At 44.4% G+C, this 22304-nt stretch overlaps 1 protein-coding gene and 1 long non-coding RNA gene across 3 annotated transcripts in view; one reads left to right on the top strand and one right to left on the bottom strand.

Moving 5' to 3' along the window:
• LOC136430304 (uncharacterized) overlaps window positions 1-22074 on the top strand; it is a 28939-nt gene extending 6865 nt beyond the window's left edge. The window contains exons 2-3 of one of the 2 annotated variants that reach the window (XR_010754875.1): window positions 3769-3890; window positions 21645-22074. This is a non-coding gene — a long non-coding RNA (uncharacterized lncRNA). Of the gene's footprint in view, window positions 1-3622; window positions 3891-21644 lie in introns of those variants that run through there. The other variant, XR_010754874.1, reaches the window with a different exon arrangement.
• LOC136430301 (forkhead box protein I2-like) lies at window positions 438-3585 on the bottom strand. The gene has a single exon (XM_066420786.1). It carries the CDS (start codon window positions 2962-2964, stop codon window positions 1930-1932), a length of 1035 nt encoding a protein of 344 aa, XP_066276883.1. The 5' UTR covers window positions 2965-3585; the 3' UTR covers window positions 438-1929.
• Window positions 22075-22304: the final 230 nt, after the last annotated feature.

The following is a 22304-nucleotide window of genomic DNA, read 5'->3' as shown; positions in this document are numbered from 1 at the left end:
AAGTCTATTGGGATGAATTTGGATTCCTCGAAACATAGCTGCTAGATCAGTTACATGAGCGGACAGGACGCCTTTCTTCTTGTAACGAGGAAATCAAGTTCTGTTACCCGGTGAGCCGCCAGGGTAATGCTTTCATTTTGCGACAGCAATGTCCGTGAAAAGATAGATCCACGACTTTTTTCTGTTCGCTGTATGAAAATTATCTTACATATTTCTGTAATAATCTGTTTTTGTAAGTCGGGGCCAGCCGGTTGTCTATACGAAGGGATTTGCACGTGTACCTTTCTCACCACCGTGGTGAAGAGGTTTACGTTCTGCCGTTGAGAAAACACAATGTTCTAGGAAAGCTATCCGCCCGATCCGAGACACGGGCGCGGTTTTACCAGGGGTTTTCCTACGGATGAAATATAGTCAATGAGCATACACAAGGGCCGGAGTGAGCCACAACAAGCTTTCTTTATTCACGGGCGACGTGTTTGCCAAAGGTCTAACCACATCTGAACTTCTATACAATAAAGACAACAAAAAGAATCAACCAACTAGTATAGACGTCTCAGTACATAACGATACTTATTTATAATAGTATGCTGCTAGTTATATACTCTGCAACAGTCAAAAATTTGATATGTACATCTTGCGCAACTTATTTCGAACAAAAATTAATTAACAAGTTTCATATAATCATTGTACTTAAAATTGATTCCAGCATTTCGTATTCTTAATTGATTCTCGTCATTAAAGTAATGATAAAACGTTTGTTGATTAAATGGATGCAGAAATCAAAGTTTCTCTTTCGGAAGAGTTATATTGAGAAGAAATCCATCCTGCCGTCTGGCAACTTCCCCTAACTTTGTGCGATAATAATGCCCTTGGTATGGTGGCGACCACTTCTATAGAATTGTCATACGCGTACATATCCAAACTGAAAGAAATGGGTGTCATTTTAGCTTCTTTTTTTACAAAATTTCAAATGCTTAAGGACAAAATCATACATGCTGAAATGTTTTACCACATAGTCCCAGCGGGAAACGTGCAATATTTTCTGTTGGCCGAGTGGCCTGATTCTGGTGTTGGGACACAAGCCCAGAGCAGCGTGCTCATAACACAAAATATACAAACAAGCCAAACAAATTGAGAGCGCAGCGGTGAAAACACACATGGTTTCACCAGAAAACTTCCGACCTGCTATATAAGGCCATTATAAGCACAAAGTATGGTTCAACATCTTGCTGTGAACAGGGCGACCACAGCCTCTTGGGCATATTTCCTCATTTTACTAGAGGTCTTTACTCCTCCGCTACTGTCCACTATATAAATACATGATTTGATATGGTATTCACACAAAAATCACTCTTTCTTTGGTAAGCTTTGCTTACTACATAAGAGATCGCAACTTTGTCATCAGATTCAAATTATGTGAGATAAATTACACAAAAATAAGATAGAGAAGCGAATCAAAACACTTTAGATGGTTGTACAACAAACATCTCTGTAAAGTAGGCTACTAATAGTGATTCAATATGGACTTGATTAAACATTTTTTACACTTTCGCTGCTCAAAAACAGTCGTCTATTTAAGATATTCGGTGAGAATTAGAGAATATGGTCTGTTTCCACAAAGAAAGGCGCATTTCTCTTTTCCTTTTGCTGAACAGGTAAACTAGAAATATCTACCTGTGATGTGATCTCATTTACAGAGACCTATAGTTAGGGTGATATATATTGTCTTAAAATCCATTGTAAAAGCATTATTCAGTTCAGCAAATAGGATACAAATCTCGTATAACATTGCTTCTTGGGAGGAAATCCTCTCTCCATTCTTTTCGTAGAGCTCAGCGCCCAAAGAGACATTCCACTAAATGTTATACTTCAGTTCGAGTTCAGGTAAGTTTGGTGTACAGAGTTCGTGATGTTGCATATGTTGTTGGTTCATACCTTGTTCTCTGTGGAGTGAATAAGGTTGTTGACGCTGAAGTTGAAGGGATTCGTCACCGACGTGTGGTGCGAGTGTTGCCCGGAGTAGACGTCGTGGTGTCCCGACAGGGTCTGGTTATGGGTCGAGGGAGGTCCGTGCATGGGGGCACCGCAGCTGGGCGGGTGGTGCTGTCGGCTCATGTCGCTCATCATGCCGAGGGAAGTGTGGGTCTGCCCCGCTGACGGAGGCACGTCGGCTGGAGGCAAGACGTCGCTGGCGATGGAGGGCTGCTTGGGCGCGAGCACCTGTTGTGCCGCGGCGGCGGCGCTGGGGACCGGGTCGTTCTCCAGCGTGCCCGCGGGTTTGGAGGCAGGGTTGGGGACACCCGGCGGCCGGTTCTGCTGCCCCCCGGCGCCGCCGGACTGGTCCCTCCTCTTCCTCTTTCTCCTGAAGTTGCCATTGTCGAACATCTTCTCACAGTTAGGGTCGAGGGTCCAGTAATTGCCCTTGCCTGGATCGTCCTCGTCCCTTGGTACTTTCTTGAAGCAGTCGTTCAGTGAGAGGTTGTGCCGGATCGAGTTCTGCCAGCCGGCCTTGCTCTTCTTGTAAAACGGGAAATTGTCGGCCACGTACTGGTAGATACCGGACAGGGTGAGCTTCTTCTCCTGGGCGGCCTGTATGGCCATGGCAATGAGAGCGGAGTAGGAGTAAGGCGGCCTGACGAGTTTGAACAGCTCTTGTTGAGACGGCAGAGAGATCCAGCTCAAGTCGGAGCTACCAAAGCCGGGCGGCGTGAGGTAGTTCCTCTGTGGCGGCGGCGGAGGCGTGTAGGAACTAGGCATGCCGTACCCCGCGTTGGAAGAAATATTCAGGTAGGGGTTTGTGAGTCCGTTAAACCAGTGAGAAGAGTAGGACGTCTGGGGATATTCCAGAGGGTAGCCACTGTGCTGTGGAGCCTGGATGTTACGGGAATACATCGCCATGCTATCGACACTCGCGTATTGTTGCATGTTGTCCATGAGGTCCGGTTGCGGGCGCATCGAAGTCATTGCGAAATCTTGGAATCCCCTAGCCCAGGCGCGCTGTGACGACTCCAGAGTTGTCAAAACGGATCCTCACAATGTCCACGGCTTGTTGTGAAAGTCTTCGATAGTTTCTTAAATCGCAATGGACGTGAATTAGCAACAACTGTCTTGTTGTGCGGAGTGCACAGAGAAATGGGCACAGTTTCACCGAAGGCCTTCTTCGGACGAAAGTTTACTTCAGACTCGCAGTGCGCCTCAGAGTTGTCAGGTCGAACGAAGCGACCAGGGATGTCTGAGGGACAAGGCTGGCAGCGGAAGAGCGCTAAATCACGTTATGACCGAGCTGGGGACGTACGCACACTGACTCTGCTGCCACAACACCGACACTGACGGCTGCCACACCACTGACTCCACTGTGTGAGGGCGCGCAGACGCACTGTTTATTTGTTGCGTGGCTGCATTTGTCAATCAGGCCCGCCCTCCCTCTGCCCAAATGATTTCCGTGGGGGCGGACCATTTCATGGTGGGCGGGATCTAGAATTAATGTTTGGACATGGTCCAACCCTGGCTGTTATGACCTTAATTAAGTTTACTCTTGGCTAATCCAGACCCGTTTTACTGCTACCATTTAGAGCCGGGGGTCGAATTGGCCCGTCTGCTGCCGTGGTCTAAGGTGGGTCTATAAACTTCAATGGGTCTCCCCCATTCAACAGGTCTGTTTCAGCCGCATGACATTTGCATAATCAGTCCATACTGCACGCTGCCGTAACCGATGGCTTATCGAAAGGCGCATATCTTGATAAACTTTACTTTGTTTCTTGTCTATAGGTCCGCCACGAGGGGGACAGGTGACTGAGACACGTTCGTTCGTCCCACTTCGTAAGTCGTCGGCGTCTCTCAGCGAATCTTGCCAAGCCAGGGAGTTGCGCACGCAGCCAGTTGTAAGAAGGGTAAGTCAACTTATTCAAGTGTAGGCTCTTTGCCACTTTTTTTAATCCAACACTTCCTTCTACTGCCCTTGACTGGACAGGATCACGACATTATTCTTTAGAAATGGGAGCAACCGGAAATTTCCGCTTTGTTGTTGACAAGAGTTGTGCTATCCTTGGTCGTCGCTAAACGTCGTTATTACAGAAGAACGGATCCGCCTCGCCTTGGGCTAATATTTTCCCATCGGCCTCAGCTCGCGAGTGCGCGGAAAGATCGAAGGGTCGGCATCCGAGTTTTACCCCACAATTAAAGCAGATCGCTTTCCGCAGGTGAGGGATAGTGTTGACCCTGGGACAATGGGCCGCTTCTGCCGAAAAGAAGGCCTCTCCACTGTAACAATTCTGAAGAACAACACTACAAACGCTGCCCGACACGGGTTTGTTTGTACTGGGGATAATCGACTAAAGATCTGGGGTAACGGCAACCTGTGATGCTGAGATTCGGTAGTGATACCTGTCGAGCCCCGACGGGGCCTCTTGTTTGGGGTGAAGCAGCCGCTGTTTTGATGTCGTTAAGATATGCGCCCATCCATGGTTGTACCACATCAAACTTTTGTCAACATTGATCCGGCATTCACTCTCCGAAAGGAGAGTATCCCGGGCCGTTCCGCGGCACATTTCTCCTGGTGTACTACATTGTCCTCCACTTCCGCTTACCAGAATGATAAGGTAGTAACAATGATACCAAATAAACTAATTGGCACATTTTCTCAGCGGCATGACCTGAGAGAAGCGTTTGAATTATCTAAATACCCGGGCTATTTTTCCAGGATTTTATCTGGCACAGATCGGACTGGTCTTGTCGGATAGGGTTTCGAGTGTCCTGTAATCGGCCTGAGGATAGTAGGACTGGGGTCTGAGGTTCCCAAAGGGAAAGGTATCACAAGAAAAACACAAGACGACGGTCTAGCAAGCTTCCTCGTGCAAATACAGCTTCCATTTCTCACTTCAAAGGCGCGCGCGTATCACAACACTGATCACTATGACACCCCGCTAAAGTCCGGGCCTGTCCACGGACGCGATGATAGTTCTTCTGAGTTTATCATGAAAATATGTAACAATTTCTATATTACTAGGGGCGATAAAACATCGGGAAGAATGAAGACACTGCGAAAGTAATAGTTCAGGTCGAGGAATTTTGAAAAAGTTACATGAATCCCTGACAAGTCACAATTTTTAACAATTCCTTACGACTACTTCCATAAAATGACCAACAGTAATCGAATGGTTTCTAGGTAAGCTTCCTGGTTCACTTCCGAGCAAAAACACCTCACAAATATCCGTAAGTTTGTTTGATAACATTTGTAGTTTTCCCCTTCGATTCTTTGGAATGACATTGTACACATTAGAATTAACTGCTTTAGTCGGTCCGCAATCAACATTGAAGTTCGTTTCATTGAAATTGATTTGTTTTTAAAAATATAGCTTATAGCATTGCATACACCTGCCATGGCCCATATGAATATTCGTAGTTCGGATGAACAGAGGTTAAAATGACAAAATAATCACCAAATAACGCAAGATTACACCATTATTCAGCACTGGTTTTGATTATAATGTAAAGGTGAACGGTGTATTTCAGAGACCGTCAGGACAGACTGTACAAGGCAGATTACTAGTTGGTTCCGAGGGCGCGAAGAGAAAAATTATCAACAGGATAGAAATACGTCAAGTGCCCCTGACTAAACAGGCTTTATTTAAAACAGCGAACAATCCGAGGGGATCGGGATAGGTTACTTTGTAAAGAGGCCCTAAGCCCGCCGGCTCAAGGGGGATAGGTGGGGTTAACCTCGGGTAGAGATAGCCACCTGTCCCGCCTGCCAAATTTAGGTCGGCTGACGCGTCGGGAAGGCTGACGATATGGAAACAATCCGCGGTGGAATTAGCGGTCGGCCATGTGCGAGACGTGTCGCGGTGGGGAGGGATGGTTAGACCAGGCTGGACAGATTTAATCGTCGGGATATCCTGGTCAGCGCATCGGTGTCAGACCCAGAGATCCTACTATTTCCATTCCCCATTTTACCTGAACTTAACAAGTGTAGGACAGGTGGATGGAGTCGTTGCCATATGATTTTGTTCTGTACGTAACCCCGGCGTTTGTCAACCCGTACGTTAAGGGGGCAGACAGTTCAGGAAGGGGAAAGTTCCCTGTTGGAAAGAAAGATTCCGCTCACTGCACGCACCGTGGATATTTGTAAATATCATCCACATACCGTGCCGGGGTTAGCTGTTGAAAAAATAAATGGCGTGGTAGTGTTTCCTGTAGGAATTCTGTCGTGTTAGAGTAGACTAGAGTTGCGTTTTTCGATATGGTACGCATTATGTTTGACCATGGGGCTATTGTCGCTACCTTGTTTCCTCTTCAGTATGGTCAGTGTTTACGTATGCCAAGAGATAATCAAAGTTGGCAAATCTTTAGGTCACGGTTGGAAGATATGCCTTGGTAGATCTTCGTTGTCGAAGATATTTTTCGTTTATTACAGCACACCTACACACATCGCGTCCCACCAGGAGAACCAGCACGCAGCCATATATCACGACACATCGGCTGTATTTGTAGTCAAACATAAGCCTTGTTGAGCCTTGTCGCAATACATCCCACAGCCAGGCTTCTCCATTCTAAGACCCAGGATTCGTGGACTGCGGGCTTTTCTGCACAACGTTAAGCGAAACCTAAAGTGTCACGGACGATGTGGATAGCGTTAAAGGCGACCCCGGGTTCCGGGCAGTCCATGAGATCGCTCTCCTACCTCGGTGAGAATTTTCTCCCAGTTTTCCCAGAGTGTAGCTTCCCCCCTTATCTGGCGCGGCGCGCATCCCTACAATTGTCAGCATCAAAGGAGCTAGGCCCCGTGGCTTTGGAAGTCGGCGATTTGGCTGGTTCCGTATCAAAATATGATCTTGCTGGCTCGGGAGGGGTTAGACTAAGCCCATTTCTTTCATTACGGGATTTCGGGCTTCCCGTTCGCATTCAGGAGGACTTTGCTACAAAGAGGCCAAAAATTTCCTCCGGGGCACAGTCGCTATCACTGCAATGACTTCAGGATTGTATCCGCACTTCTTCTTCCCCATTTCACTGGTGACAGAGAGGGAGGAAATACGTTTCTTATCTTGTAGGTAGGCTGTCAGATAGTATTGTTCGGTCGTTATTTGATAATGGAGAAGCTTGAGAAAGACGTCCGGTTCGGAAGCCTTGTCCGAGCAAGGACATTATATATAGAGTGCCCGAGTTAGTTTTTTAAACAGACTTAATGTGAGTGAAAAGCATGTATAGGTTTTTGCCCAAAGGGGTTGGGACCGGTCGTGATTTTGACTAAATAGGTCTTCGAGCAGATGTAAAAACATACATACAGCCAAAAAAAGAATCAGGATTTTACAGGTTAATGTACGTGTACATGACCGGGCGCTTGTTGCTTTTTACAAAATGTACTTTTTCAAAACGGTTGCTGCAATATGGCGTTTCTCTCTGCGCTGTAAATGAACCACACAAGGAGACTTGCTTGGATACGATACTAAAAGTCACACTTCACTCACCGTCAAATGCTTGATAATAATCTGTAAAATTTACTTGTTTGGACCGCACCATATGCGTGTCATTTCTATCTCTCCCTAAATGTGCATTATGCAAATCTATCTTACATTCAAATTCAGAATAAACGCTGAGTTGTGATCATTTGCTCTACAGTAACAGTTTTCATCCGTCGTTAATGCATAGCGAACACCGATGGTGCTACTTATTGGATCACGGGTTTTACTCATTGTTGTAAACATCATCTGATAATAAACCGATGATAAAAGCACATGAAACAAAACCATTACAATTATTCCTTACAACTCGAATTCGGGTCGAGTTATGTTAGTAGTGCTATGGCGTAGAACGGGTGCACCAGGCAGACTAGGTATGCGCGCTCCGATCACCCAACAATTATCACTTTTCTGTAAGTGCCCGGTGCGTCTTGATAATTTCACCAATTTGTCGGATGAGTGTGTTCGTCCAAAGGAGATATACTCTCGTTGTCGCGTGGAGCTGTTATTTTGCCATCAACAGAAATTATGTATTCAGAGGGGATTTTTTCTGTTTAAACCGTTTTGTAGCAAATTACAGACGCCTACCACACACAGGTAGCATACGCTTATGGATTAAACTCAAATACTCGCAGTACCATGGACGCTTTTCCTTCTGAAATCTCAGGAAAATGAAGTCAGTTACAAAACAAACAACTATAGCAAAGGCCGGAAGGGCTGATGTTATTCTAACACCCAGTCTCTGGAGTTATGTTACGGCCCTCATTTCGGTAGATTTGATAAATACCTGGTTCTGTGAGCATCCCTGGTACCTGTGTCCCACCGCACATTTGCATGTGGTTCGTCGGCTTCTGTTGGGGGCGAATATTGACATATTACTGTGGCAGGTTAGAAGCTTTTAAACCTGAATGCTGCGGCCGTGATTCTATGACATCGAGCTTTTTCAATATGAACAATTGCGGTCTGGACCTGACATTTGCGTTGAAGAAAGCTTCAAATGTGGAATTTTTGTCCTGACATGTATGCTGTAAATCACACAGTATAGCAACTACCGAGAACCCCCTATCCGTACAAATACCCAATTTTGATTACGTTAAACGTTAAATTCTAGTTTACGTTTGCTCTGTCATTGTTTTCAGTTTTTTCTGCCATTCTGGAAAGCAGGAAAGGTATGGCCGCTCTACAGTTGCCTTCTTTTAACTCACTCAAGTACAAACCTTTGATATAGATGTCTTTATCTGGTCATGAGGACTTTCAGAGAAATGACGAATCATAAACTACGTATACCCAGCAGTGAAGGACAGAAATATGTAGGTTTGTCAGAAACATGAATTTGGATGTGCCAATATTGACTTGAATCGCCAACTTGTGGTAGAGCACAGGCTGTCATGTTGTTGTAATTTTATGAATTGGGTGTTCAACTTGTGGTTGTTTTGTACCGAACATGCCAACAATTAATTGACTTCGCTCACAAGGTCCATCATAGTTGTGTTTATATGTCGCGAATGTAGTCAGGTCTTAGCTTAAGTTGCGTCTAAGTTAGGGCTCCAGGCGTCTTGTAAAGTTTAAATCGTCTCACAGTTCTTTTTCCAACCTGCCGTTCAGTCTATGGGGAGTAGTGGCTTTGCAATTGCATGTGACATGTCCAGACTAGTCTCACCATGTACACGGTTCAAATGGACGCGTCTTCAGACGTCCGGACAAGAAGTGGCTGTTTGGACGACTTGACTGATCCGGACATAGAACGTCCCTCATGATCAAGTCTCAAGCTAACCGAAAGCACTTTCCCCTTCATGGAGGTCGAAGGCATGGCACAAGTCATAACTACACTCGCAGAGTGTCTTATCACTGTGATCAGCGTCGTGCGCTGTAAAAATGTCAGCGTCACCCCGCAGACAAAGAACGTAGTATGACAGGGTTGCAGTCAATTATAATTATCATTTTTGTTAGCTTCAATTTTGTTTCATGTCCAAACTTCAAGACATGAAGAAGCCACACCTTGGCTTAAAATGAGCTTTAAAAACGACAAACGTCGTCGGAGAGGGTCTGAGCAATATTGTAGATTTCTTCTGATAAGAACGTACAGACTCTATTTGACGTCTTTAATATTCACAGTCTCGGACGCTTCCCGCCGTGACTGTACGCTGGAGGTCGTCCCTCGGTAGGACGGTGTCCTCCTGGCCCGTACACTGAAGTCGTCTGGCTGCGGTCCGGTCTCCGCCCCCTCCGCGCCACGCTGCGGGTCAGCCCGGTGACGGGCGTGTGAGAAGCCGTGCCTGGGGCGGTGGCCAGCACGCTTCCGACCCCGTGTCCTGACTACAGCCTGCGGATTATCTCGTCAGATCACCTGCCGACAGGTGACCGGGGGATGACCCTCCGGCAGACGAACAACTGGCAGCGGCACAGAATCTTAACGATCTTGAATAAGATACTGATATCACATATATGATTAAAAAAAACCTACAAATGGCGCCCTTTTATCACAAATTGTTCATTTTGCGATGTTGTATGTAGAGCGTCTGATCATACATGTAACAAAGCGAACATATGTCAGTAACGCGTTCTTAAGCAGTAACGTTAGTAGATGTACGAAACAGATATATGATGAAATAAAAATGCAATTGCAACGACAGTCTTGCAAATGGTCATTGCATGTCTTATACATGTATTACATTCAAACATTACAATAGATTGCAGAATGATAGATATATGGCATCTAAAAAAATCGGTGGTTGATGCGAGAATGTATTGAATATCTAACCAGCACTAAAAGGGTTGGCTATCAGGATCACTTTCAACAACTAGTCCCATGCTACCAATGGAATGGACCATTTTAAATTGAAATGTATCAACGTCAGGTAGACGTAGTGCACGACATTCCCGTCCCCGGCGATCTCGCCATGTTTGATTCCATTGATAGCTGATACCCAGAAAAAAGTGACTGCTGTGGGGGTATCACAGAGGTTTTTGAAACATTTTGGAAACCGAGACTTTCATACAGCTAGTACTATGGAAATTTTGATCTTCATAATTCGGGTCTTTTGTCCGATATGCTTGCAATGTCTTACTGCAATGTCTGAACAAAATGTCTCCATTTTGACCATATCCCTCAATTTGTTTTCTTTTGAGAGAAGTATTTAACCTTGGTGCCATCGCCTTCAGCGGCGCCTCCCGACCCCGGATGGTGTTGTGTTAATCCGATTGTTATCATGTCATCGCCTGACAGATGCCCTCGTCGTGGCCGGCAGGAATATTCTCGCTTCTTGTCTTCACCGCACCGTATACTCTGGCCGCGTCCCATCGGTCCGACCATCTCGTTTTTGTAGTTTTGAAAATGAAAACGAAAAGAAGCCCCCGACATCACAACGCATCTCATTTTTTTTAGTTTCGTCTTCCTGTATGTCAATTCCTCATTTTCATATGGCGAATTTTTCGTTTTAACTTCTGGTGTCGAACTCTTAAGGTCCGATTCCCCCCTCTCTGTCAGTGACGTTATAATAATAATAACTTTATTGCACTACAATTGTACAAGGTACAAAGTATGGCATTCACTGGTATATAGATAACATTCTATCTAACACAATATTATGTGGTAGTCTATCTTATACAATATGGTGAAGTAGTCTATCTTATACAATATGGTGTAGTAGTATAGGATGACAATGGGATTTTACAATCATTGGAGGAGTTTCTTACGTCTAGACATTCTTTGATATATTTCCCAATGTATACCATGCATGGGTTGTCACATGTCATTAATAGTAATATCAACTCCCAATCCTCTTTATATATGATACCTCGTCTACAAAAAAAGGAACCCAGGTAGAGGAATTAGCAACCACGACGACACATTTTGCATGATATGGATGAATCTTAGTACGAATCGAGAGTAAAATGGCAATAACATGGTACGGATGTAGGGCTTAGCACAGATAGATACGTACATTGTGAATCACGAACGCTTCATTATTGATGCTGAAATATAACATTGCCGATTTGAGATGATTTTGAAAGATCCCCTGAGAGTCTGTAACAGGGCGTTGTGCATGCGGGTTCCCGGGCGATTTCCCCACGTTTCCATAGTCATCAGCACACGTCACAGTCATCGGCTTATACCCCCATTCCACTTGGACGGCGCTCTCACCGCGCCCTCACGGCGACCTCATTTTGGCCAGATCGCCGTGAGAGCGCCGACAGCGCGGCGAGAGCGCCATTGAGAGCGCCGACAGCGCGGCGAGAGCGCCGACAGCGCGGCGAGAGCGCCATGCGCGCCGTCACCTCGGCGATGGTTTTGAACATGCTCAAAACCTTCGCCGTGAGAGCGCCGAGGATGGCGATCAAAAAATGAGCGCCGAGAGAGCGCGGAGCCAGCGCGGTGAGCGCCGTGAGAGCGCCGTGAGAGCGCGGTGAGCGCCGTGAGAGCGCCCAAGGTGGGATCAAAGGGCCGCAGCGAGCGCTCAAGGATCGCAGCGAGCGCTCTATGAGGATTAATGGTCTTAACTGTGGTGCAAACAAATTTAATTCTTGAAGTGGTGTATCTTGAATTTCTGGGAATTTTGTGGTCAAATCATAGTTTTGCTCGTGGGTAATACAAATTGACGAATAACTACAAGTACTTGCTTCCATTCAAATTAAATTCCCCCCAAGTTTTATTGTCAGTGATTCAAAATGTGTTTCAAAATTCTGTGATTTACGTTTCTATTATAACGTAAAATGATAAAATATATCTATTGCAAACAGTTTACGTGACAAACAACACAGAAAAAATAACATACATATATTACTTAAGACACACACTGAGCGACCGTGCAGCGACTAAAATTGAATCTGTTTTCACCTTGATTTTATCATTCAAATATGATGCAAGAGGTAAAGGTATGACTGAGAAGACAACAAAGCATAAAAAACGTAACAAAAATTCGTTCTTTATCTCTGGAATTCGTTGAGTGATCTGTGAAATCTTTAAAAAGTTGCTGACATTAGACATTTTGGTCGCGCTGAGAGCGCGCAAGGGTCGCCGTAGAGATTCCACTTGAGCACGTTTTCCAGGAGTTCGGCGCTCTCACGGCGCTCTCGACCATTTTAGGTCGCCGTGAGAGCGCGGTGAGAGCGCCGTCCAAGTGGAATGGGGGTCTTACCAAAAGGCATCATTGTCTTGTCTTTAAAGTATGTGGCAAATCGCAAGACCATTTTCTTTCGGCGCCGTCCTTTGGGAAATATGTGCTGTCTCGGCGTTGTAGGGGACATGGGCGGCGGTTGAAGGGGAATTTGTCGCACAGAAATGAGAGGGACAGGGGCTGATGAGAACGGTCAAGGCCGAGGTGAATCTTTGGCCTCTTTGGTCCATGAAATCAGACTGCACCGCGACTTTCAGAAGACGGAGCCACTGGGCGTATTCACACGTTCAATACGGGCAGAGAAACACACCCGACAACTTTTAAAAACCATCATCACCGTCCAGATGTACATAGATGCACCTACAACTTCTGTGCACTTCCCATAACGTGAGTTGGTGGAGCCACATACTGCACGGCGTGCACGCGCAGCTTGGAGTTAATCTACTAGCGTTACGTCCGACACATTATCTAACCAGACTACTTTATGTACAAATACAGTTCTTCAACGCAAGGTGTGTCTCGCTGTTGCAGCAACAAAGTCACATGAAAGCCATGTTATCATTTATCAGAACTGTTTTGTTGCCGTAAAGTCTATCATTATTGAATCTTGCTGCATAGTATGATGATAAGAGAAAGCCAAAATGATTGATTTTAATGCGAATGAACTTCCCACGTGAAAACCACTGGTGCTCTATCGCCTGGCTCGTTAATTTGCATCTATGTCAGTGCCTACAGCCCTTTCACTAATTTTGGTCAGCAATATTTTCACTTTCGAAAGATATAGTTTGGTCAAACTAGCTAAGGCACACTCGGCAAGGTTATACTCGTTGAGATGCAGGTGGGTCAGTCGGTATGACCAACTCACGGATGCCCTTTTTACCGGGGGACACCGAAGATGATAACGTTACATTTCCAACCGCAGTCAAAGGTGACGGTTGTCGTCCCACCTGCGGAAATGATTGATTTATCATGAAATGAAACCTTGTGGTGAACAGTCCGGCCGGTCCGTCCCGCGGCCCCGATGACTGGCCTGTCTCATCCGGGCAGGTCGGCATGACGAGCCCGGCCCGGCGGGGATGTCCAGGGGCGCCCGGGTCCGTCCGTGACCCACCTGCCGATTCAGAAATACGCCCTGATTTAATACGAGGTATTAAATGGTTATTAAGACTGCGTCACCCAGCAGGATAATTTTGTGGCTGTCCATCAAGCCCCCATTCCGCTAGACGGCAATCGCGCTGCGACCTAAACTGGATTTATGTAAACCTTGCCTTCATAATTGAAATGTCATGCAAAATGTGAAAGTATGACTGAAAAGACTACAGAATACACAAAGCGTAAAAAGATTCGTTCTTTATCTATGAAATTCGTTGAGCGATGTGTCAAATGTTAGGTCGCAGGGCGGTCGCAGCAAGGTCGCCGCCCTAGTGGAATGGTGGTGTAAGGCCGACACGAACGACATGGAGATGTCAGAACGTCTTACCATGCTGTGGCTTTGGAACGGCTGCTCTAGAGCTGCGGTCAGCACATGTATTCCAAATCTCCATCCTACATTTATGACTGTAAGCGATTGTTAATATCAAATTACCAATATTCAAAACCTGACGCGATATCTTTACCTTAATTCTATGTTGTTTTAATCCGCGGCCGTGTTTTTTTCTTTGTCAAAATCTGATGCCATTGTTGTTGGGGAAAAACAAATTGTTTACTAGACTGGCCGTCATTTGCTTTAAGAGCAAATTCAGGATGTTTCGCCCATACTCCTCATGCAAGAAGTGGGCTGTCCCAAAATAACTCCTGGGCAAATCCAAGTTTCTGCATAATTTATGCAAATGAGGTCCTCATGAGCATAAGTTATGTCCAGGTGCTTTCACCTTTCCTACATGTACATACATGTTCAAGATGACATCCACAGCTTTTACAGTAAGGGGAATACAACATCATGCATAAATTATGCAAGTGAGGTCCTCATTAGCATATGTCATGGCCAGGCGTGTGCACCTTTCCTAAAGCTACCCACATCTCAAATATGACATCTGCAGCTTGTACGGTAAGGGAAATACAAGTTTCTGCATAACTTATGCAAATGAGGTCCTCATTAGCATAATTTTTGGCCAGGTGCATTCACCTTTCCTAATGGTACCTACATCTTAAAGATGACATCCGCAGCTGTCACGGTAAGGGAAATACAAGTTTATGCATGAATTATGCAAATGAGGTCCTCATTAGCATAATTCATGGCCAGGTGTGATCACCTTTGCTAACGGTACCGGTACCTACATCTCAAAGATGACATCCGCAGCTTTTACGGTAAGGGACATACAACTTCATGCATCGATTATGCAAATTAGGTCCTCATTAGCATAATTTATGGCCTGGTGTGTTCGCCTTTCCTAAAGGTACCTACATCTCAAAGATGACATCCGCAGCATTTACGGTAAGGGACATACAACTTTATGCATACATTATGCGAATTAGGCCCTCATTAGCATAAGTAATTGTCAGGTGTAGTCACCTTTCCTATAGGTACCTACATCTCAAATATAACATCCGTACCATGTAACATAAGGTACATATAACTTTCTGTAATACCATTAGTAGAGGTACCCCCTGACATCTGCTTGGTTTTAAGTCCCAGACAGGGGAAGTGTAGGAGGGCTTATGTTACAGTATGACCTAGTTCTTGCTGGCCCCGACAGAAAATAACCAAAAATTGCATCAAAAAATTGCAAAATAAATCATTTTGAAGTAGTGTATGCCAAAAAAAATAATGGGGTCCTTTGGGTAAATATCCAATGCACAACTAAACCAAATTTCAGTTCCTCAGCTTTCTACACCACGGCACTGGAGGCCATCATGTGCGACTTTTGTCTGAAAATGACCAAAAAACCTCCATAAAATCATTTTAAAAACTTACATCAAAAAAATTTAAAAAGGGTCTAGGGGTATACACGTACTCTACCTGCATACCAAATTTCAGCTAATTTGGTCGACGGACGACCGAGAAGAAGCGATTTGAAGATTTGACAGGAGAAGAAGAAGGAGAAGAAGAAGAAACCTGACAAAAACAATATGTTTCGTTGGCGAAACATAATAAAACCCCATCCTGGTAAATTTGGTAACTTATAGTTGATACGACATTAGTGGTATGTACTCCATTACTTAAATTTACTTTGATAATGTACATGCACTTAGCCGTTGGGCATAATTTTGCATATAAACGTTTGCTATAAAAACATTGGCACTGCATGGTGAGTCTAGTAGCTTTCGGAGAAATCATGTTATGCTAGCTGCTGACTCCGCAATTCTAGTCGCAAAGGACAGGTTCTTAATGGAATCACATGGATAACGGTTACCGCACAATTCACTTCCCACGCACAATAAAGGTCCTCACCTGCCAATGTACAATGAAAGAATATTGTCAGCCCCCAAACCCGATACACTGTTTAAGACAACATCACAGTATTACTTTTGTTTATCAGTTTATTGTCACGTTCACAAGGTTGAAAAAATTAAGCGACAACTAACTGATCGAGTAAGCGAGAACTGGTGCACATCTTCTTGAGTTGCTGTCTTCGGTCCGACATCACAGAAACATGACGAACAGACTTTTCCTTGAGACTCTTTTTCTCGTCAATCTTGTTGCGAGTACGAGTATGTCACTACATCTTAAGTGAAGAGAAATCTTTCAGCCACACTAACAAGCAGTCTTCACCGTATGATAATTGCTAGTCCTAGAATCCTTGAAATGTAAACACTGCAGTTTGTTTTCTTGTAACAAACTCGTGCGGCACCTGGCACAACTTCCACATATGGACTGAAATTTACGAGTGTGGCTTACTTCAGAGCCCATCTCTGTCCTGAAGATAGGCAACCAAAGATCCAATACCTTTGTACGCACTCCCTCAATGTAAGAATCCCAACTTACTAGTCCGTCAATCTTGACTCATAGAGTGAGAGATACAAGACGCACTTCTTGTTTACTGAAAAGAGTCCGTTTCTAAGTCTAAAGCTATATAAGAGTCGTGGTTAGTCTGTTGAGAGTTGCAATTGTCATATTAACTCTAAACTACCCACGGCTCTTATTTAGTCTTTGAGTTGGAAACGGACTCTTTTCAATAAACAAGATGTGCGTCTTGTATCTCTCACAGTAAGAGTCACGATTGACCGACTAGTTAGTTGGGATTGTTAACATAGAGGGAGTGCGTACAAAGAGGGAGTGCGTACAAAGAGGGAGTGCGTACAAAGGTATTGGATCTATCATTCTGACACCTGCTGTTGGGGCCCGATCACTCCGCACCAGGCCATTGTCGCAGCTTCTCTGATCACCCAACCTTTCTCCAGTTGAGCCTCGGCCCTCTTCCTTCAGACTAAGCACGTTTTGTCTCTAATAATCAATCAATTTTCACTAATATTACCTTTTGGGGGGGCTATTGCTGCTGTTCCTACAGACTTTGCTCATGTTTTGTTGTTAAACCTTGTATGCATAGTCAGCCTTCCCACCGCCGTTCTCATCAGTCCTTCTCTCCGACTCACTCTCCCCGCTTCCTTTAAAGTACAATGCGCTCATACCTTTAAGTCTTCCCCTAAAATTTACTTTATCACGAAAAGGCAGGAATGCTTGGTAATACCGTCTGCACATTCTTTTTACCACATAGTATATATTTTCTTCAAAGGTTAGACTTTCATACACGCCACCTCAGCTCGCCAGGCCGCCCGCCCGCCTCCCCACGCCGCTCACCCCACGCCGCTCACCCCACGCCGCTCACCCCCTGTCTGTCTGCCGGACCTTCTGACATTATCGCGCTTTCTTTGATTGGAAATCGCGAGCCGATGAAACAAATGCCCGCAGGAAATTTCTCCCCAAGTTGCACAACTAATGAATTCGGGCAGCGTGGCCAGCTGTTGTTCCTAGGCTCCGGACCTCACACGTAAACATCTGACACAAAGAATGTCCGTGCCTCCGTACTACAAGTATGAAAAGTTCAAGATAAATGTTTCCCACTGACAAGATTAAAATCTGATAAAAAATGTCCAGTAAATGCGATCGCAGGTTATCCAGTACATATGGCGAGCGTGGTGGTTTAACGGGCGCCAACATGGAGACAAACATGCTTATTTATGGTAAATATCAATCCAATCCTGTGTATCATTATACATGACCTCGGCCCTTTCTCCCTTTTAAGACAAATCAACATTTTATGAAAAATATCTGATAAAATCTGTTGTAAACATCATTAGTGTTAAACACGTGCATATGGTAAGCGTTAACACGAAACTGTTTATGTACTACGATAAACATGACATAAACAAAGAGTTACTTTATATTCACGTGGTTACTGTACTTCATACAATGCTGTTCGTTTTGCTTGCCGGCAGAGTGATGTGAAATTCGTTGAAAACTTTGATCTATATTATCACCAGACGGTGTAGAGTGCCAGCAATATATTTGTCTCAATATATGCCCACTGTTACATGTATACTAACATCTGAAAACTATAACGAAATCCGTAAAAGTGTGATCACTATCAAGTAGACTATGAATCGGCTTGAAGCTGCATCGAAGATATACTTCTGCTCCTTGCGAAAGGTTAAGAGGGAACAAGTAACCGAAGAACATGCTTGTTACAAAAAGTATCCATGGATACGACAATACATATAATGTCATAAACTACCAGAGCGTTAGGCTGACATTACTTGATACTTTCTGACTGTGTGCTACATATTTGCTGTGAAGTTAGTTATGTAAATTTGGTCTGTTGAGACACATGCGTGACCACAATCTTTCATACTTTCAAGTATTCATTTCAAATATCAAAATAAGCCAATGCTTTGACACTTTGAGCGCTTTGAGAAGTGGTCCACCATATCCATCACTCCGCGCGGTCACATATTCCTGTCACAATCTGATCAACCCGTCCACATGCCGAGCAAGTTTTTATTTCCAACGTGCGGTATTCCCTGGGTTGCAATCTCTCCCCATGCCCGGCATACTTACCGTTGTGATGCAGGTCTTGTTTATGCGCCAACCAGCTCAAATACCGCCGCCTGCCAATTTCCTCTTTAACCGCTGCAATATTTGCTGGGACTGGGAGTAGTGTTTGCTGAAGTATCCTCCGTGCGCTTATGCAAACATCGACGCATGTAGCTCTCGTTATAAAAATAAATCTTGTCGATGTCATGGCGTATATCAACATGTAAACATCTCTGTTGGAGTGGATGTCATCGCGCAGAACATTGCTGGCGTTTCAAACATTCGTCTCCCGATGTAGTTGCGCTGTAGAATTTTGATGAACATTTGCTCGATGACGCTTGGTTATTTGTGTGGCACCTGTAGTGGTATGAAGGAAAGGATAAGTCGTCTGAGGATGCGAGAAAGGACGACAGGGATTTCTGATCCGAGAAAAAATTATTTGAGCTAGAAAGCAAGGTCAGTACGAAAGGCCAGTATCAAAAGGCCAAAGTCATCTTTATAAACACAAAGGTTTCCACTAGAAAACCATATTTTGCTATAGCAGCAACTAAACTATCGTTACTAGATGAATGTAGAGATGTCCCAGTTGCACATTTGGAGGCCCGGACACCACTACCTACCATCTACATGTATATATAGACTAAAATCTAGCCTTCGTTGGAAGCATAAATACCAGGTGGTGGACTTGAGCATGACCTTGTGTAAACATCATTTTCAAAACTCGTTGCTTGTGCAATATATGGGTGTCCAAGTTAGAAGTGTATCTTAATGAATCTGCTAGGGACTGATCTAGAGGCGAGCTCTGCCACAGGTGGTTGGATAGACGTTATGTTAAACATGTAGATGTACATGTACCAGCTCCAGAACTCACCACTTCAAGTCTTTAATTGGAAGTAGCACCGAGTGTGTACGCTGTTGAAATGGTAAAATTCTTGTCGTGATTTAGTGGCACTTTCCGCAGCACTCCACACGGCCAAGCTCGTTGTATCAACATGGAGAGCTGTCAGCGTGCCCCGTTAGAGCCCGTGTTTGTAGGAAGTGGCTCTTTGTGTCCGTTATAACGAGATGGGAAGTCCTCAGGGGAAGCCCAAACAGATATCAAGTCAGGCGTTGATGTCAGAAAATGCAACAACAGGCTGCGAGATGAGGATCTCCAACAGTCGCTTAGAGACAGAAGCGCGCGCATTTGATAGTGATTCATCAATCAGGTCTTAGCATATTCAGTGCCACATGGTGTGGTCCTTGTACGCGTCAACTTTGTACTTTACCATTCTATGGCAATCCTGGCTACCGCATCCCCACATAACGTACATACATGATCGCATTGCAATTAGATTTAATGATGGAAGAAGCTTTTTAAAAGTCAGCGGCCATACTCTCTGATTAATTATCGCTGGTCTTGTAGACCGCCCACTTGATGGATTGTTGCCACACAACCTCCAGGCTTCCGTGTCTGTTACTGAGAATGTTTATCCATATTTACTGCAAAGTCTACAGGCCTGTGCGAAGGGCAACATGTTTCTTTCCTACCGTACTCACTGGGTAAAATGGCTCTGTGCACTTGTCTTGCTAAATCTGTAGGTCTCAGTGCTCAAGAGGCCACTTTCTACCTCCTAGCCAAGGTGGGTGTGATTGTGATTGTATAGGACCTCGGTAGCCACCTCACAGGCTACACATTCTGTCTAGTTGTAGCTACAAAATGTTCCTGATAACGTGATGTCAGTTTGTAACAGTGACGCCATTCATGTGAATTCTGTAGGCAACAACTATCTCGGGCTAGTTTTCTACAGAAAATACGCAAGTGCGTTGTTTCTTTGTGAATGACTGAAGAAAAATATGTTTAGAGCTGTAACGTTAGTGACGACAGCCACTTTCCAACCGGCCCTAGAAAAGGAAGCGTAAAAAGGTCTATAGATGAAAGCTTAATGTAGCAATGGACTTGCTCATGTTCTATCGCGTGTTTTACATTATAATATTCATCTTCTAACAACGGTAATATAGAGGTCGCAATGTTCTGGAAACAGGTGTCGTAGATATACCTTCTAAAAAGAGCAAATCCCGAAGTACGCTCAACTACTAGAACATTTATGACAAAAAGACACTAACTTCGTATTCTTTATCTTTATCTAAGTTACAACCGTATGTCTTGATCATGATCATCTTAGATAAAGAGAATGTACTTTGTGGCAACCCCACTTTGCCCGCACTGTGCCATTGCCTCACCTCAACTCGAGCGTCGTTCTGGAAAAGAATCAAATTAATCAAGGTGTCGAACAGATCCAAAACAGTATCTTGGAAAATACACTATAAGTGGAGTTAAAAGTATATCACCATGTTACAGAATACGCGTATCGCCTTGCCGCTTTATTTCGTTGACGGGACAGCTCGAACTGGGACATTTGGTTCCTTTGATGTGGGGCTTGTCAGTCCTGCCCCGAACCTGAGAAGCGGTTGCGGAAATGAGGGCTACGCCAGATCGTGGGACCCGAAATGCACACCATGTTTGTTCGCTCTCTGGAGGGAGGAGCGAACCGACAGGGTCCGGTGCACGGGAGGTCCTTATAGGAAATCTCACATAAAACCCGCTGCTGCAGTTTATATAGCATCTCTAGAGAGACGATCACTTACTTTGCTATATACACCTAGAGTAAGGATGACCCGTCATGATGGTTTTGCCGCGAAGCACCTGATACATCTAATTAAACGGATTAGTATTGTAAGATGTCCTTGTGTGATATTGAGACATGTACACCTGCACCTTAAAACCTTCCGGTGTGACAACCGGCGTTGACGTCTGCGTGTCATCGCTATCACTGTTATCGGTCATGTAAAAAAGGAGCGACAATGTCTACAATCTAGAATGAAAGTAACCTACGGTTCTACCATCAATTATAGATGAGTCTATGTGTATGTGTTTCTACCATCTTGTAAAGGCTCATCAGTCAGTTGTCAATGTTTTATTTACGTACATAAGTTGTAAGGTTCCTTAGTGAGTTTGCCAGTCATCACTCAATGCGACTTTTTCATTACAGAAGATAACATCTTAGCTATTTCATCTGAAAGTGACGTCTGTATGATTGATTTTCTTTCATTATTTTGCAGGTTGCAGCCACAGAGTAAGAGGAGAAAATGTCGCTGGTCACGTCAAAGCAAGAAGACATCAGTGAGTTTGTCGGTCATATCAACATGTAAATAAGTGAGTGATGATGAGTCCAAATATTGTTACCTTTAGTAAAGTGAAATTGCAAAAACCTTTGGCAGTAAATGAAGTCAAAGTGACTACACGATTGTGTTTTATTCCTTTTTATGATTTGCGTCAAAAATACACAAGGGAATAGATGGATCGGAAGTTCCGAGTTCTGTTCCCAACCGGTAAAGTACATTAAGCGAGACCAATCCATTTGTTTTTCCTGATCCCTTTCATACGCCGTCTTGTTGGTGTATTGTGCTATGGAGTAGTGTAAGTTTACGTCTGTGGTCAGCTGCTTTGTTATCAGCTTGTGTTTTCGGCGAAATAAAGGATATACGTTTACATGTTCTCTGACTTTTCTGTATCAATTTTGAAAGCATCTATTTAACCCCTGACTTAAAACTGTATCCCTTTATTGAAATCCAGCTGCCTTAAATTTGGTCTCCGGCCAAATCATAAGCTACTGAGCTTACTGCGAGTCAACCTTATCATTCTGGAGGGTCTGAGGATTTTAAGTTCAGACATAGTCCGCTATCAAAATCACCATCTGTGCATTCACACCAACCCTTAAC

The sequence above is a fragment of the Branchiostoma lanceolatum genome, chromosome 3 (genome assembly GCF_035083965.1).
Source record: "Branchiostoma lanceolatum isolate klBraLanc5 chromosome 3, klBraLanc5.hap2, whole genome shotgun sequence".
NCBI lineage: Eukaryota > Metazoa > Chordata > Leptocardii > Amphioxiformes > Branchiostomatidae > Branchiostoma > Branchiostoma lanceolatum.
The sequence above is the reverse complement of the archived record's forward strand: the minus strand, read 5'-3'. Positions and strand labels throughout refer to the sequence as shown.

Coding starts and splice junctions, on each gene's coding strand:
- LOC136430301 (XM_066420786.1), bottom strand. CDS start 2,964: ATGACTTCGATGCGCCCGCAACCGGACCTCATGGACAACATGCAACAA.